Source organism: Parambassis ranga, chromosome 13 (assembly GCF_900634625.1).
Source record: "Parambassis ranga chromosome 13, fParRan2.1, whole genome shotgun sequence".
NCBI classification, from domain to species: Eukaryota; Metazoa; Chordata; class Actinopteri; family Ambassidae; genus Parambassis; species Parambassis ranga.
In genome coordinates this window covers 3,568,951-3,586,453 of record NC_041033.1, presented here as the reverse complement: position 1 = coordinate 3,586,453, position 17,503 = coordinate 3,568,951, and the positions used below count along the sequence as shown (strand labels likewise).

General features: G+C 42.2%; 1 protein-coding gene across 3 annotated transcripts in view; it reads right to left on the bottom strand.

Moving 5' to 3' along the window:
* The window catches only part of LOC114444352 (unconventional myosin-Ic-like), a 45,003-nt gene that overhangs the window by 1,895 nt on the left and 25,605 nt on the right, over positions 1-17,503 (bottom strand). For all 3 annotated transcript variants that reach the window (XM_028418824.1, XM_028418826.1, XM_028418825.1), the window contains 30 exons: positions 15,469-15,624; positions 14,514-14,629; positions 12,947-13,145; positions 12,234-12,314; positions 11,760-11,939; positions 10,594-10,692; positions 9,868-9,978; positions 9,005-9,076; positions 8,678-8,797; positions 8,206-8,279; positions 7,395-7,500; positions 6,277-6,357; positions 5,972-6,063; positions 5,729-5,823; positions 4,905-4,951; positions 4,741-4,821; positions 4,097-4,202; positions 3,063-3,180; positions 2,432-2,545; positions 2,232-2,308; positions 2,077-2,145; positions 1,899-1,983; positions 1,664-1,823; positions 1,474-1,557; positions 1,290-1,383; positions 1,152-1,207; positions 932-1,067; positions 760-830; positions 575-672; positions 395-494 (listed from right to left, as the gene is read on the bottom strand). In XM_028418824.1, coding sequence (XP_028274625.1) covers positions 395-494; positions 575-672; positions 760-830; positions 932-1,067; positions 1,152-1,207; positions 1,290-1,383; positions 1,474-1,557; positions 1,664-1,823; positions 1,899-1,983; positions 2,077-2,145; positions 2,232-2,308; positions 2,432-2,545; positions 3,063-3,180; positions 4,097-4,202; positions 4,741-4,821; positions 4,905-4,951; positions 5,729-5,823; positions 5,972-6,063; positions 6,277-6,357; positions 7,395-7,500; positions 8,206-8,279; positions 8,678-8,797; positions 9,005-9,076; positions 9,868-9,978; positions 10,594-10,692; positions 11,760-11,939; positions 12,234-12,314; positions 12,947-13,145; positions 14,514-14,629; positions 15,469-15,624 — 3,078 coding nt within the window. The remainder of the gene's footprint in view (positions 1-394; positions 495-574; positions 673-759; positions 831-931; positions 1,068-1,151; positions 1,208-1,289; positions 1,384-1,473; positions 1,558-1,663; positions 1,824-1,898; positions 1,984-2,076; positions 2,146-2,231; positions 2,309-2,431; positions 2,546-3,062; positions 3,181-4,096; positions 4,203-4,740; positions 4,822-4,904; positions 4,952-5,728; positions 5,824-5,971; positions 6,064-6,276; positions 6,358-7,394; positions 7,501-8,205; positions 8,280-8,677; positions 8,798-9,004; positions 9,077-9,867; positions 9,979-10,593; positions 10,693-11,759; positions 11,940-12,233; positions 12,315-12,946; positions 13,146-14,513; positions 14,630-15,468; positions 15,625-17,503) is intronic.

Below are 17,503 nucleotides of genomic sequence, written 5' to 3'. Positions count from 1 at the left end.
CACCGGAGGCTGACTGCAGCCATGGAGGGGCTATATATACAGTTTCTCCCTGTATATATTGTATTTATCGTTTGTTATTAATTAAATATTATTCATTGCTGATACAAGTTAATTTCCCTACGTGGATTAATAAGAAAATCTTAATCTTAATTAGGATTAGCATTTTAACTCTTCTGCTACAACATAAACATTTTCAAGTTTTTTCTACGACAGTAAATATCAGTTATTTTTTATGTGCTACACTACAGAGTCAAAAAAATCCAAATGTCCCTGCCCTAACGCAGCCTTTGAAACCATCCACATATCACACCTATATACAATAATATACACGTCATCAGAGCAGACCTGGATGAAATAAATACATTAACAATAGAACCTGTTGAGGTCCACTCACCACAGACAAGTGTCCGTTCTTAGCTTTGGCCACCAGTAGTTCTGATCCGGGCGTGAAGTCTATGATCCCCTCTTTCCCCTGACCGACTGTAAACTTTATACTGGAAGAACAGCAATCCACACACATTACACAACATTAAACACACGGAAGGTGCTCCTAAAGCTGCGTCCTGCCTCTCACCTGCCCTGGTTGATGTTGATGCTGTTGATCTTGTCAGCACAGATGGCGATCTTGGTCAAGGTCTCAATCACATGGTCGCTCTGCAGAACCACGTCTCCCTGAGATGAACCCATCAGACACACACAATGAACACTTAACGCTGTCGCACAGAACTACGCGGACAGCAGAGTTGTTTTCGGCTTCACCTTTTGTTTGTTGTCATCACTGGGGACGTGCAGGACAAACAGGCCGTCGCTGAGAGAGCTGACTGAGACGCCTGCAGGTGAATGACAGTTCAGAAGACATCAGTGTCAGCAGATTCATTTTTTGTGTAGTTAGCCTTGGAAAAGTGGAGCCGGCATTCTTTGACCTCCTGACCTTTCAGAGCTCCGTATTCGATGCGCTGCTTGACTTTGCCTTCTTCTATGATAACGGCACAGTTGGCTGTGAGCATCAGCTGGCGGGGCCGGGCTTTGTAGCCCTTCCTGTCGTACTTGGTGACTGGCACTGCGTACTGCAAAGAGAAGGGATGAAGGTCCACCACGCAGCTGATGTTGAAGGATACACTCACAGACAAATTCCTTGTGCTTTCACTAACCTTCATCTTCTCGCTGCCCAGCGTCTGCAGCACTTTGGGGTTGATGTCTTCACCATCTGAACGAGACAAAACACACTGAGATATGTGCACAGTATTAAGCAGGATGAGCTGACCGGTTTTTGTTTTAGCAGGTCTTACTGAGCCTTGTGCTGACAAACAGTTTGGGCACGCTCTGTGGGTAGTTGTCCTTCTTGTCCTTGAAGATCTCACTAGCAATCATTTTCTGCTCCATCTATCCAATAATAACAGATGACAGTGAAGCAGATGAAAGACGCAGCAGCAACAGAAACCTGGCGATGACTAGTGATGGGACAGTTCTCACCTGATGTTTCCACTCAGGACTGATCTTCTTGCAGTAGCTCCACACCATGTTCTGCATGCACAGCTTACGCAAATGATCTGAGGCCTACACACACAGACACAATGTTATTCAGTCATTTCTTTCATCAAATATCCATAAAACTCATAGAAAATATTAAGTTGGATAATTCAAGAAATACTCTCAGTCCCACCTCAGTGAGAGCAGCTGGAGGTGTCGGCCAGCTCTTGTCCAGGACGTTCTTGGGCAGGCTTCTGTGCAGTTTCATGAGGAAAGAGTAGCGCACATAATCCAGGAAGTACTCGTTCTCCGGGCAGCGCTCCTTGTGGCGGTAGATGAAGCCCTTGATAAACCTGAGGACCCAAAAAGCCGAGTTTGTAGCAGGTACTTTCAGAGTAAACGGCACACAGCTGCTGCGTGGTCTGTACCTGCGTATAGTGTTGGCAGCCTGTCGTCTGCGCTGAGCCCTCCTCCTGGCCAGGATCCCCCTCCACCACGCCTGGATCGCAATGGCTGGAAGGCACGAATGATATATTAGAACTGCCCAATAATTGATTTCAGTGTGATCATTTGTTTTAAACCATTAGTTAGGAGCAGCTGGCTCACCAGAGGTTCGGAGTTTTTGGTATTTGGACTTTTGGCTATAGCCCTTCCACCCTGCCTGTAGCTTGGTGGCTGTGTGGTGACAAAAGAGAGAATAGATTCGATCCTGCTGCCATTTAAAAAAAAAAACATCAAAGCCATAACTCATTGACTCTTACCAAGACTATGTTTCCTGGTCTCCAGTGCATCCTCGGTGGCAAACAGGGTCTTTGGGAAACGGATAAAGATTTTGGACCTACATAGTTTCAAGCAAAAAAATATATATATATTAATAAATGAGCAGGAACATCAGAGACTTAGACAGTATTTTAATTATATTGAAGAATATGTTTCTTTATCTGACACACGTGTCACTGACCTGCCCATCTTGTACTCCTCTGGCTTGTATCCCAGGTGTTTGACCAGTGTGGACACTCCTTCAGCCAGCTTCCCCTGCCAGTTAGGCCACGTGTCTGGACAAAGGGACTTGTACCTAAACAGACAAACACCAGGCACAAAGTAAACAAACACAAGTCTTTTTAAAAATAAACCCAAAGGTCAGAGAGAGCATCCGGTTCACTCGATGGTCAGCCAGCATAGCCCGCCAATACTATCAGCCAACACAGGACTAGCACAGATCAGTGTATACCTTGGCTTATATGCCTTTTGTTGCTGTAAGCATGTTTCTTGTGTCATCAGTCAATATATGACTAAATCTGAATCTGGTCCTGCACCAGTTTTCAATAGGACTAATCCTATGATCCACATTATTCTTTGAATCTCTCAACCAATGTGAACATTCTTTATGTTAATAATGTGTTTGTTTACTGCATTTATGACATTTATGGTAGGCTAAAAAACTAAAATAAACTTGTAATGTTTCAATAAAACAAAACTATGGTCTTCATGAAGGTCATATTTAGGTGGAGTGGGGAACCTGTATTGTGTATGCTGAGTGTTGCAAATCAAGGAAATGTGTTGACTTCTCTGTAAATGAGGACAGTGATCACCTCTGTAGGAAAATCTCGTAGCGCCGTCTATAGGCAAAGCCAGCTCTCCTCACTCTCAGATTCTCCATCAGGCCCAGATACTTGACCTGATGGCGGATCAACACCTCGTCGAACCGACCTGGGAGAGAGAGAGAGAGAGAGAGAGAGAGCAGAGGGAGAGTAGGGTCAAGCCACACTGAGAAAAATGCAAACAGCCTTTCGGGCAAAATGAACCAGAGAAAACCAGTAAATGCTAAGCAGCAGGAGTAGGAGTGACGGAGAACAGAGAAACAGTGTAAAACACATAGAAGGCTGCCTGTGGGGCCAAACAAAGCCCAGGCCGATATACTGATGGACACACGGAGAGCTACGCTGCGGCTTCTGATGCAGCAGAAAACAAACTGTTTTGGTTGGAATTAGCAAAGCACAGGATTAACACGGTGTTTGTGGGAAAAATATTAGCTTGTTGAAACTTTAAGCTGCTACTACAAAAACTGTGACATACATCAGGCATGAAGCTTTTCAAAACAGGAGATAACAGCCATTTGTAAACAAAATGCTAACATTTATAGCACTGTAATATTATTTTTGTTTCCAAACTCATTTACTGAATGGATACAATAATAATAATAATAATAATAATAACAATAATAATAATAATAATAATAATATACCGACAGTCAGACATGCGCAACTTCTACATTTAAAAAAATAGAAATGTATTTCGAAATTAAATATTTTAAAGTATTCTGTAATGCTAAAGTTTCACTCTCAACCATTTTCTCCCACATGCAGTGCGGTAACTTAATAAATACCAATGTCAGTCTTTACATTAATCCTTCTTTATGGAAAAAAAAAATCATTTTTTTCTACATCACACAACATTTATGCAAGGATTAAGGGAAAAAACCTGGATTATATCGATAACATGGAGGAGATTTGGATAATCTAAGGCGGAGATCATCCGCGACACAATGCTGCAGTTATTCCAATGATACGTTTTGCTTTAATAGTATCTGATATACCCTATAAACAAAGAAAATATGATTTGGTACCTGCTTGCTTGGAGTCATTGGGCTTGATGCAGCGGACGTACGACGGCTCCTTGGACATGAGGATCTCCATGAGTTTCGCCAGACTTGCTTTGAACTGGGTGGCTGCCTGGAAGGGCAGACACAGGCAGACAACAGGACAAAGCTGGTTACGAAGAGATGAAGAGGTGAAGGCAAGAGGTCGGGATGGGACAGCAGTCAGTAAGTACAGGAAAAACAAAAGGGTGACAGTGAAGAAGCGGAGAGCGTGTGGACTCAGATGGACAGATGACCCAAGAAGAGCTACGTAAGCAGAGAGGAGGCTGATGTGACTGGCAGGACTCTGCAGAGACTGAACACTAGACCCAGTGTGGAGGACTCTAACTAGCCAGCCTGTGACAGTACCCTGCTCGAGCATGTGCGAGTGTGTGTGTGTGTGTGTGTAGGGTAAATAAGTGTCAGGGCATTCCTCAGTGAGTGGGCAGCTGCAGAGAATCCCCGTCAGGCTGCCCACTCAGCACCGAAGAGGGGAAACACACCACGTTTGTTTTTCTGTGGGAAAGTATGCTGGGATGGGACAATGATTTATAAGAATATGGAACACCAGCACAGAAAATCTCACACACAGGGCTGACACACACACACATATACTCTGGGAGGTATCTCACCGTGTCTGGGCGTTTCTTGTCACTCAGCTCCTCCCTGTCGAAACACTGCGTGAGTATCTTGTTCTCCGACATACACATAACCTGCAGACGCACAGAGACACACGTTTATTAACATCTGAATCCACAGCAGAAAACATTAAGTCAATCATTAACCTCACACTGACCTCTTTTAGGTTCCTGAAGAGCAGGTCATTGTTCTTGTCCAGAAATCCTGAGTGAGAGAAGACAGAGTTTTACTTTTGTTAAAAGTCATTGGCTGAATGCAATTTCTTCTCTTTTTTCTTTTGGTTAAAGTGAGCATCCAAACATTTGACCAAAAAAGATACTTTTCTTTTTCCTTTCTTGAAGACCTAACCCCTGCTGTGTATAACAAACTGTCGCTATGGACATGGTTCTGACCACTGTCCAGTCTGCTAAAGAAGGTCTGCTAAAAATAATTTTACATCCCTAGTTATGATTTCTTTACTAAACATAGCAAAATATAATAACTACAGAATGATAACGCCCACATCCTTCTGCTAGGTAAAGGCCATTATCCCATATCCATCCGTTATAAGACCAGGAGGTTCTGGTGTATGTTATGTTGGTGGGCTTTTACTGCATGGAATCTCTTACAGAGCGGTTTAAAGTCGAAGGAGCTGACCTCTGTAGATTCTTTTAAAAGAATTTTGAATGTTAGTGAGGCTGGAACTATGGGATGCTATTGCTTCGTCTGATTATGGCATTATTTGTTTACATTTGTTTCTTGGCTAAATTATTTATAATTTTACTTTGTGTATTGTTTTTATATTGTAAATTCTGTTAAATTGTATTGTGAGTGTCTGTTTTGGACTGTATGTTGATGGAAAATGACATGTATTTTAGCAATCAGAGGCATGAGATCACTGGCCTGCTACACCTCATTTGTTTCCCCAAACAAAAAAAGGCAAAAGCACAGTTTAAATGTTAACACTCTTTACAGTACACATATACACACACAGATACACACCGTTGACGTTATAGTTGACTTCTCCAGCATAGTGCAGCAGCCTGAATTCGTCACGACCCATTACCTTCCGGGTCTTTCCATCAGCCAGCTTGTGACTGCAGGAGAAACACACGCAGTGAATTGACCACTAAATGGATTGGACGCATGTTCAATAGCCCACAGTCTGGCACAACAAAGTACTGTGAGGCCAATTTGGGAATGCAAGAGGTGCAGAAGAAAATGTCAAATAAATGTCAAACTGACGTGACAAAGTGTGCGTGTCCACCCAGAGTGTCCTCCAGCTTCTCTAGGAAGGTGAGGTCACTGGCATCGCCGGGCCGCAGACACTCCTCATCCTGTGACAGGTGGACAGAAAGAGCATTCAAAACTATGCACAGGTATCACTGAGCAAAATCTGAAGCTCCTTTAATATGTAACTCTATCCTGCCGTAAGTGTCTTCAAATACAGTGACAGAGATGATCTTCCATTGTAATTATAGGCTTAAGGTTAGGGTTCTGTAAATACAGTCTGGTGCAAGTCACACGGACAGTACGGTGTGTCTCCTCACCAGGATGGAGATGATGCCTTTGAACTTCTCCTCCACCAGGTCACAGATGATCTTGTTGTTAAAATACTGCACCGGCTCCCACTGTAAAACACACGGCCGCTACTTTAGTTAGTCATTGCATTTCAGGTGCCTGAAACTGACAGGCCCAAATAAACTAGGACACACAGGAAAACACTGATTTTACAACTTTGGCCTGAAGCCATAAAATGCCACAGTAACTGTGTTCAGTTTTAAATATTTATCTTGTGGGGTTGGAAAGTAGAAACATCACTTAATGAGCATAAAACTCAGTTATCTGCAGAATCCCAAGAATCCTGGCACATACCCACTTGTATGTGAACATAGCTCACGGACACAGAGCTGTAGCAGTGTTGTGTTAGCACAAACAGTCACATAATTTCCACAGAGATGACAGAGAGAGCGGCCCACAGCCCTGATTGTCACATCATAATAGGCTCTTTGAGAGGTGGCTCCAAGTTTCTCCCACAACCTGTTTTCTCTCAGACCAAATGCAAATCTATTAGACTGAAAACAAAAGAGCCTTGTTCCAAAGAGGCTAAACAAAACAATATAAAAGCAATGAATATGAATGGCAACTGAGCAACTGAGGGAAAACCTCAAGACACAGATTGACTCGCGTTTCCTCGGAGATCTGCTTTGACATGTAATCTTCTTAAGAGGTTTAAGATTCTATCTGTGAATAAAAAACTACAACAATAACAGGATTAAATGCTTTACTTCTGATGGGGCAGCATCTCCTAAAGCTATGTGCACTTACTGTAAATTACACGTCTCAGTGAACCAGCAGGATGCTAAATTAAATTATCAATTTCTCTTTAGCAAACACAACAGCAAGCACAATCAAATCACAAGCTCTTTAGAAAGACAGAACCCTTACATATTAGAAGTGTGATGACTTAAAGTGAAAAAGATCAAACAAATTGTGAGGATAAGGAGAGAGGCGCAGGAATGCTTTCCCTTGGGAAGAAAGCAAATGTAGACTAAACCAAGTGCTAAAATTCGAAAATCTAGATATGCATGTTTTTTGCATCAACTTAAGAGTAACAGTGGAGGATGAAAGAGTGGGACTGGCATTGAGATATAAAGTGGTTTCTGACCGTGATGCCTTCAGCCTCGTACTCGTCCTGCTCCGACTTGAGGGTGAGTTCAATGAACAGCTGCTGCAGCTTCTCGTTACAGTAGTTGATGCAAAACTGCTCGAAGCTGAAAGACAACAAATCAGACATTAGCTGAAATAATGCAAAGCAAGACAAAGGGTGATCATCATGCTGCACTAATGCTGGCTTCTTATTTCAGTCCAAATGGCTCCTTTTCAATTGTCCTTATCAATGTTAAACACTAGTATAACATTATATAAAGCATATAAATACACTATGTTGCCAAAAGTATTCACTCATATGCCTTTACGAAGTTGGGGGCATGGAACAAAATCTCTTGGTATGCTGAAGCATTCATAGTTCCTTGTCACTGGAACTAATTGGCCAAGCCCGCACACCATAACCCCGCCTCCACCAAACGCCACACTTGGCACAATGCAGTCAGTCATGTACCGTTCTGGCAACCACCAAACCCAGACCCGTCCATCAGATTGCCAGATGGAGAAGTGTGATTCGTCACTCCAGAGAATGAATCTCCACTGCTCTAGATCCCAGTGGCAGCGTGCTTTACACCACTGCATCCAACACCTTGCATTGTACCTGGTGATGTATGGCCTGGATGCAGCTATGCACTGTTCTTGAGCTAATCTGAAGGCCACATGAAGTTTGGAGGTCTGTTGGCAACCTCTGCACACCATGCGACCCCGCTCTGTCATTTTACGTGGCCTACTGCTTCATGGCTGATACTTTTGGCAATACAGTGAATATTTTATTATCCTGCACCGAAAATGAGTGTACTTTGTACACATACCTGTTGTGCTGGAAGACCTCAAAGCCATATATATCTAGCAGGCCGATGAGAGAGTAATTCTTGTAAGAGTCACCCTGTAAAAGAAACAGAACACAGATCCCATTTAAATATATATTTTTTAAAAATCATTTTATTTTGTAATCAAATCATTTTAATATACTAAAAACATTTTATATTTATTATTATTATTATTTTTATTTGTGTCATTTATAGTGTCAATGTATGCTTTATAGAATGGTATTTGTGCAACCATGTCATATATTCTGTGAACTCAACATGTCCACAAGGTGGAGCTGTGCAGTAAGAGAATGAAGGTGACACTGAACACCACAGTGTTGGGTGGTGTTTGACTTCAGTTTAATACATCTAGTGTGAACAGGTTCATTCTAATTATGTGATGATTAACTACATGCTGATATGCTCATACTAAGTAATTGTGTGTGTGTTTGTGTGCGCGTGTGTGTGTGTGTACCACGTTTGCCAGCGAAGCATTGATCTTGTTAACCAGCCAGGTGAAGGTGCGTCCATACACTGCCTTGGACAAAGCGTCCCGCGCTGACGATGCCTGCTCGAGGTTCAGTGGGCTCATCAGCTAATGAGGAAAAATACACACACAGAGGAGGTGAGAGCTAAGCAAAAACAAGCAGAGACAGACAATTACAGTGTTACACCGAGCACAGATAAGACAGTTAGACAAGTTACAATATTATTACACTAAGGCCGACTAGACATGACACAGACAGGAAAGCTTTGTATACAAAATGCTTAGCACACAACAAAAGTGTGTGTGCAAACCTACCTCCTCTCCCTTTGCAATTATCTTCTTGTGTGTGAGCGCCTCTGTCAGCACTGCTCCATTCACTCCTAACAACTGGAGAAGCACAACAACATTAGCACGGCCACAGACACAGCAGTGACAAATCCACACAGTAAACAGGCAGACGTCACTCTAGTCAGCAGCTCTGACATCGTGCTGTGCTGTCTGCTCATCGTGTCGGACATTTGCTATGACTGGAAGAATGAATGAATCCTCAGATTTTTCTAAAACAGAGTGCAGACTGTTTAATTGGGTATGACCTCACCAGCAGTGCTGACTTTATGAATTCAAAGCAGGATGTCAACCCTCATCATCTACATCCCATTTTACCAAAACGTGATGTGTTGCAACTGAAAATGCATGACACACCATCAGCAAGTTAATCTAAAAAGTTGCCAAACGTAGCAAAAATGTCAGATAATGGTTTCAACTCGACTTTCTACTCACGAAAGTAACAGCATCCACAATTATATAATCAATATGAAAAGGGACTGTGGCCTTCACTCGTCATATACACATATAATGACTAGATCATAATAGAATCTATAATTTTACACAAAAAGTTGACCTAAAATAAAAATTAAAGGACTTATTTAACAGATTAACTGGCTTCCTCCTTCCATCTATAGGAAGAAAAAACATCAATTTAAAATAAAGTCAGATGATTGTTTATCTAAGCATCAAATAAAAAAGGCTAGGAACCACAGACAGTCCTTGTGTGTACTGCCGTTGTCAGAACACTATAATGTGTTATCATAATTTCTTCTTTTAGGCTTGGGTCTCCCACAAACTTAGAAAGGTGCATGATAGATCTGACTTCAGTCATTTGATTTTTCGTGGCTTACCCTGGCCAGGTACTTTATCTGTGTATCAGAAGTGATGCAGGCATTGCCTTCCTCGCCTCCGTACTGCACGTTGCCAAGGTGGAGCACACTGGCGATGATGTTCAGCAACTCCTACACAAAGGAGGGGGGAATGGGAATGAAAGACGAACAGGGTGAGAAAGGCAGAGTGATATGGAGAGAAAAATGAAAGGTAGGAGGAGACCGAATGTGAAGGGATGAGAAGCTGTGGCATGATAAGATTATATTTGAGAGACAGATGAGTTTATCTCCAGGATAAGTGACTTGACTGATGAGCGTGGCTTTGTTCAAAATTAGGTACAGATTCAAACAGGGCAGGAATGTGGCAATCTGCATACGCACAGACTCTCACACCTGCTCTTCAAATGTGAGAGCCGAGAGCTTTGGAAGCAAGCCCAGACTCATGAACATGTAGGAGGACTCCCACGCTGAGCACAAATAAGTTCTCACCATATAATAACAGCCACACACAGTTCTGTCTAACAAACACTTCCAAAAACAAACATCTGCAAAGAGAAGGCACAGGCAGTACAGCAGTGTCTGCAGTGAAACCTGCGGTAAGTGTATCTGTTTTTTTTAAGCAGTAGTGAAAGTAAACAGTCTATCTGCGCATAGTTTCCTCATGCTCCATACACTCATAGCGTGGAAACACAGTGACACTAAGTGACAAGGCAGACATGATTCACACAGGTCGGATTCCGTTCTTACCTCAACCTCATCCTCATTGAAGCCAATCACTGTTAAGGCTTTCCTCACCACCTTCCAATCACTGCGATCGTTGATGGAGCTCACTTTGGGACAGTTACCCTGTGAACAGCGCACACAGAATAACATGTAAACAACCGCACGTCCCCTGCAACATTATGATAGCCACAAATTAGCTGATGTGTAAATTGCTGTTTACAGGTGAAGTAAACACCTACTTATAGGTGGTGTAAACGCTTATTTGGACAAAGACACGAGGTGTTTTTGGTCAGTAGCTGTGTGTGTTTGTGTGTGTGTGTATGTGTGCGCCTAACTGAGGGGGAGGGTTAAGCTAGTGCCTTAAGGCACACTTCTCCCCTGAGGAAAGCTCCTCTTGCTGCAATGAGAGTCCCCGACTGAGAGCCTATTAACCAGAACTCCTGCTGGGACTCTTACTCTCACACACACGGACACAGACAGAGTACAGACCTATGGTTTCTGACATGTTAAAGAGAGTCTGTATTTGAATTCATTCACATGTTTCAGGGCCAAAGGTGTGGCTGCAGAATCATTAACTGGGACAAATGCTGGGTTTCCCATGAACAAATAGTTCATGAGCACACACACACACACACCCGAAATAAACCCACTGTAACCACAAAATTTATCAGAAGCTGACTACAATACAATACAATTAGTTCAGGGAACAAAAATATAGAAAAAATAAAGGAAAAAATACTTTACAGGATAATAAAACAGAAAAATGTTAACAACCGAACAGTTATTTTCTTTGCAGACATAGTTCAGGGCAAAAACTCGACCAGGATGGGCACAGTATGTGATATGTAGGCCAGTAGGACGCACAGCTCAGCTGTCGTTTTAGAGGCCATCACCACCACATTCATCATGACAGTAGCATGAATGAAAAGTCACATTCACAGTCTACAAGTGGATATTTCTCGTTTAATACTAATGACTATCTTATATGGTTGTGTGTGCTTAGTCGCCACAAGTGCTTACTGTCATATATTTTACCAGTATCCAGTATTTGTAATGAAGACTTTTTGATTTTACAGTGAAGTTGGTCTTTAAGCTTTTGGTGCATAATATTACAGAAAGGCAGCTACTTAGATGCATGTGGAAGATACAGTTACATATGTCACAGATACATCAAATCAGAGTTTTCTTACTTTGACCAGGTACTGGTACTGCTGAGGGTTTCTCTCCAGGCCCAGGCGTCTCAGCAGGTCCTCCTCTCCTCCCTCAATTAGCTGATAGAATATGTGGAAGTTCCTCTCCCCGTGGTTCTGGTGGACCACTCGGGACTTCTCCAGCAGGTAGTTGATGATGTGGCCTCCTACCGGGGCACCCTGTCGACGGGATAAAGGCCAAGGAGGAAAATGGGAAGAGGTTGTGGTGGAGGAAGAAGAGCGGATAAAGCTGGGATACTGAGGTGTGATGTAGGATTGTATATAGCATGCAGGTTCCACGGGGAATTTACAAAAACGTTGTGCGCCCACAACCAGGAATACACACAAAAGGAGAGTTGTAGCTCACAATGTTAAATGAAATTGTTGTAACATTTTCATCATCTCACATACAATATATAAAAGCAAGTCTTTCATTAAAGAAGCTGCCAGGATCATTCACACTGTTCTGCTCACCTTGAAGTCAAACTGAATGTCCATGTACTTGCCAAAGCGGCTCGAGTTGTCATTACGCAACGTCTTGGCATTGCCAAATGCCTGGAGGGAGGACAGGGTGCAAACAGGACCAGGGAGAAAAGAGAGGTTTGGTGATTGACGGATTAAGAGGTAAAGATAACAGAGAAGTGTGGAGAAAAAGGTGCGATACAGACAGGATGACAGATGAGGAAGAAGCAGTGAATAAAAGAGAAAACCACAGGCATTAGAGTCCCTGCAGTGTCTGTCTAGGACAGTAGCACAGATTACAGGGCATGCATACTTCAACACATCTGGAAAGAATCTGGCTGAGAGCAGCAGACACCTAAACAAGCACTTCCAAAAGTCGACCACCTTTGTTCTCCAAAGTACTGACTTTGAAGCAAAATAACCATTCACTAGTTTATAGCGAATGGTTTATAGGTATATAGATGAAAATCTGCAATTTTTTTTTTATCTTGGTCTTAAGCGTATCTTCATTTTAAACTCTGCTGACAGGATATCTTAATTTTTTAAACCAGTAACACATTCAATTTACTGTTCTTTTACATTGTATTAATCAACATTACCCCTATTTTGCAGGGCATCACTCAACAACTCAATAAATCCATCTAAGCACCAAAGCCAGCATGCTGACAAGCTTCCTCTGAGTGTGGTCTTTCTCCCACATTAAACGAAAGACAGCGGCGTCTCACCTCCAGCACAGGGTTGGACTGCAGCAGGCGATCTTTGACAGTCTGCACCTGCTCGCTTGCCGGACAGGTGACAGCGTAGTACTGTAGGATCTTCTTGGATGCCTCGGTCTTCCCCGCACCGCTCTCGCCCGATATCAGGATGCACTGGTCTTTGCCCTCCGTCCTCATGGAACGGTAGGAGTTGTCTGCCACTGCATAGCTGGAGAAGATGAGTAAAAAAAAAACAACGACAAGTATATTAAGTATCAATAAAATGTACAATTATTAAAATGCAGAGGGCAAAAGAGCTGTGAGAAAAGTTAGAAGATGCTGCAACACAACATGTTTTTCAGACTTCACATAGTGATTTTATGCAGTGTTGAAACAATAACAGAATTAAAGATAACATATACATTAAATACTAGTTTAACAGGAAAACACACACAGTTCAGTCTTGACGATGACATTGTGTTTAAAAAATGTGGCACATGGGATGTCTTGGAAAACTCGTGTTTGGAATGTAATGATAGCATAACATGATAGCATCTCATGGTGTGTGAACATGGAAAGATACTGGAACACCGGTGTGCATCATAATGGCCACAGTGGAACACAGCTTGTTTCAGTTACAGTATCATTTACCCCATTCTCCATCACCACTGCTATGTTGTTTCAGCCTGTTTGGACATATGATGACACCAGACTAATTGCTAGAAGATCAAGAACCACAACTTGGCTGTAGCTGCATCACACTGTATGTGTGTATGTACTCTGTGTGTGTGTGTCTGTGACATCGAGGAGGGTGAGGGGGTCAGGTTCAGGTCACAGGGATTCCCCCTCATGGGAGGAAAACTCTGGCCTGGTACCATCATTTGCTTACTTTTCTCTCCACCTCTCCCACCCATTTTCTCTCTCCAGCCCTCCACCTCTCAGCCAAAGCTCATCTTTCTTTCCACTCAGAGGGAGAGAAAACATTTGGCCATATGCTCATGTGCTGAAGTAAAGTGAGGGGGGAGGGACTACGCTTGGTTAGAGCAGAGACAGATAGCTAGCGAAACATTCTGAAATGTTTGGATGACGCCACTCTGACTCCCCATAATGCACTGGATTGTTTTGCTGCTGACCTACAGGGTCTGGGAGTATTTAACAGGGAATTCCCTCACCATTCCTGTGGCAACCTTTCAAACAAACATGGCCTCATGCCATGACGTCTTGCTGAAAGTTTGACTGATAGAGAAAAGGACAGTCCGGCCACGAGAGCATTACATAGCCAGTTCACTCTGAGAAAGTGCAAATACTCCCCTGTACTCTGTCGCTAGGCAACATTAGTCATGCTGTCTCCCACAATTGACGGAGTGCCTGAACCAATTAGTAAATATGTTTCACCTGTAGCAGCAATGAATCATTCCTTCTACCACTTACTCAGACAGATTTATAGACATGTACATAAAAACCTTATTGTAGGTACTTACTTCTGCTGGTTTTAATCAATGTATTTGACTCTAAATTTACCACTATGCAGACTTCAGCCTTCTAAATACTAAAAAGTGTGACTGTGTGTGTGAGTCTGCAGATGCTGTGTACTTACATGTGTGGTGACACCTCATAGAAGTTGACCCCGCGGTATCGCTCCATGTGGTTCTTGGTGTAGATCTCCAGGTCTTTGTATGGGTTAACTGACACCAGCACGGAGCCGATGTATGTCTGACACAACATAATAATGACAACTTATAATGTACTTCACTGTATTGTGAACATGAACCTGAGAGCACCATACACCTGATACATTCACTGCATGTCACTGTGTGACTACAGCTCCATTTTACTCTGGTGTGTACCAAACATGCTACAATCAATTCAAACCTTACTGCTCGAGTCTGGTTTGTTGTTTTATCATGCGAGGAGAACAGCAGCATTCAAGTTCTAGACTATTTCCACTTCTCACACTGTGTGAGTGTAATGGTACGTGTCTATGTGGAGTGCTTTATGATTAAAGCCGTTTTGCTGCTTCCTAGCACAGCATGCTCGATGGTCTTTTTCACTAGAAAAAGATCAACAGACCAAATTCTCAAAAGCTCAAACACTTCCTGCCTAGACAATCATTTTCAACGATCATGTGAAAAATAAGCTATCTAGCTTCTGAATCTCTAAGCTGATGCTCTGGTGAGTTTTGCTTTTTTTCATTGCCTCAACCTTGAAATGAGGGAAGTGTTCAGTGGTGTACTGAAGCTTGGTACTTAAGTAACACAACAAAATATATACTCAAGTAAAATTAGAAGTGCTACATCAACAATCCTACTTAAGTAAAAGTCTTAAGTACTTACTTTGAAATGTACTTAAAGTAATAAAAGTAAAAGTACTCACACACCGAATATATATTATTGATTTCCATTGCAAAGGATATAAACACATAAATAATTACCTAAGTACAGTAACAAAGTACAAATACTTAGTTACTTTCCACCACTGGTAGGGTATAATGAGTGATAATGTATTTTTGGACAATTCCCATCCCATCAAACCCCCTCTTTGCTTTCACTTACATAGATGAGGTTCTCTTTGAAGCGTTTACGGAGGTTCTCTATGAAGGCGGCCTCGCTGGTGTAGTTCTCAAGCAGGACAAAGTCCTGCACTCCCACCCGGTCTCTGGCTGTCAGGGCCGACTCCATCATAGCCCGCACCCCGTCACTGGCCACCACCTAGTGCAGAAAAAGAAGAGAGTGGGAGCGGTTAGTGAATGAACATGTCAATATAACTGCTGTAGTGGGACACTATATATCACTCTGTCTGTCCCACGCATAGAGAAACAGAAACTCCACATAACACACACATAATCCATCTTCATTTGCACAGTAAGACAGAACTAAGGGAAACCAGAGCTCCAATCAGAACTCAAATTAGAGCGTACAAAGAGGCAGACCCTGTACTTTCAATACTTACATAATTAGGGTTAAAATAACATTTGATTTACATCCTAGAAACCGTTTGTAAGCACAAACACATCTCAAAACGTTCATTAAATCTCACTTGTCCCATGAGCTCTCATCACAACAGTTAAATCTTAAGAGAAAATCCCAAAGTCCACCACACAGCTTTCAACTCACAATAGAGAACATTCAGGCCAGTGCCAAGAAGCACTGTTTGAAGTCAGCAAAACACAGAGGAGAACTTTTTTTTTTAGTTTGAGCAGTGTCCAAAGTTTTCTTTAGAACAGCCTCTAATTGATCTTACCACCTTTAAAAGCCGAGATGTTGGGGTGGGGTAAGTTATCACTTTGACCAAAGTGTTTAAAGCACCACCCGGGTTTCACATATTCAGAAATACATGCAGAATAAACTTAGCATCAGACATCAAGTTAAACTACACCACTTACATGTTTAAGCTCATCCAGGTGGTTGCCCAAGAAGCCGTTTTCTAAAATAGAAGCTTGAGTTTTGAGCATAAGATTACGAAGGTTACCAACATCCATGTTTAAGATGAACTCAGCTGGGTAGAACTCAAACCAATACAGTTTGTGCTGCAGAGCAAGCGACAGCTATTACAAGAACAGGGACAGAACGCACACACACAGAAGTACAGCAGGTGTTGTTGTTGTGTTATGAAGTACAGCAGTCTTCATCCCTTGAGGCAACAAAGAAGAGATGGAGAAAGAAAGAGAAGAGAAAGCTTAAGGGAGGAGAAAACATATTAATTAGCACTGGGTGAGACGTAGGGGAAAACATATCAGACAGACCAGAAGTGTAAAGGTGAAGATGATAGATGCAAGGTTATGACTCCAGCCCTGCTCCATCACTCTATTTAAAATATACTGGAAACAATACTCCCTGAAATTCCACACACCACCTTCAACAACACAACACCAAGTCCATTAAATCACTGCATTGCTTTTCTTTTACTACAAGTAGACACACACGTGCTCAACATCTTGTTCAAATTTCACACACAAGTATGCATGGATATGTTTGATCCCTGTTTTCAAAGGAAAGCTGCAGTTGTCCCATGCAGCTTCACGCATGAGGAGACACCATGGGATGCTGTGTGGACTTTGGTCCAACTTTTTAAATCCACAGGTCAACTTCAGGGAAACACAACTGACACCACAGCAGGTTCATATAAACTTGATAGCATTAGTTAGCATTGCCTCTTCTGTTTTTGCTCTTTAATTAAGTGCCCTGCACTTTTTTTTTACCTTTTTACCCTTTTAACCGAGCTATAAAGTGTGTGTGTGTGTGTGTGTGTGTGTGTGTGTGTTTGGGTGCACAAGGAGACAAAACTGGCGTAGATTCAAAGTGTGGTCAGTTTGATTTATTCTTTTTAGAGGAGAAAGCTTTTACTATTAGCTTTTATAGGAACCTGAAAAATGAACCCTCATTAAAGTGGCAATGAAAACAAAAAGTTTTGAATATTAGCATATTAGCATGCTTTAGTATATGTTTCTATAGTGACTGTGAATGCAGCTTTAAGGAAAAAGATGCTGAGATACAGTCACAGGAAGCTAAAGCTCAACCATTGCTGCCAGCAGATCTGTGTTTTCACAAGCGCATAGCTCGAAGGCTGACAAGACTGTAGGATCCCATG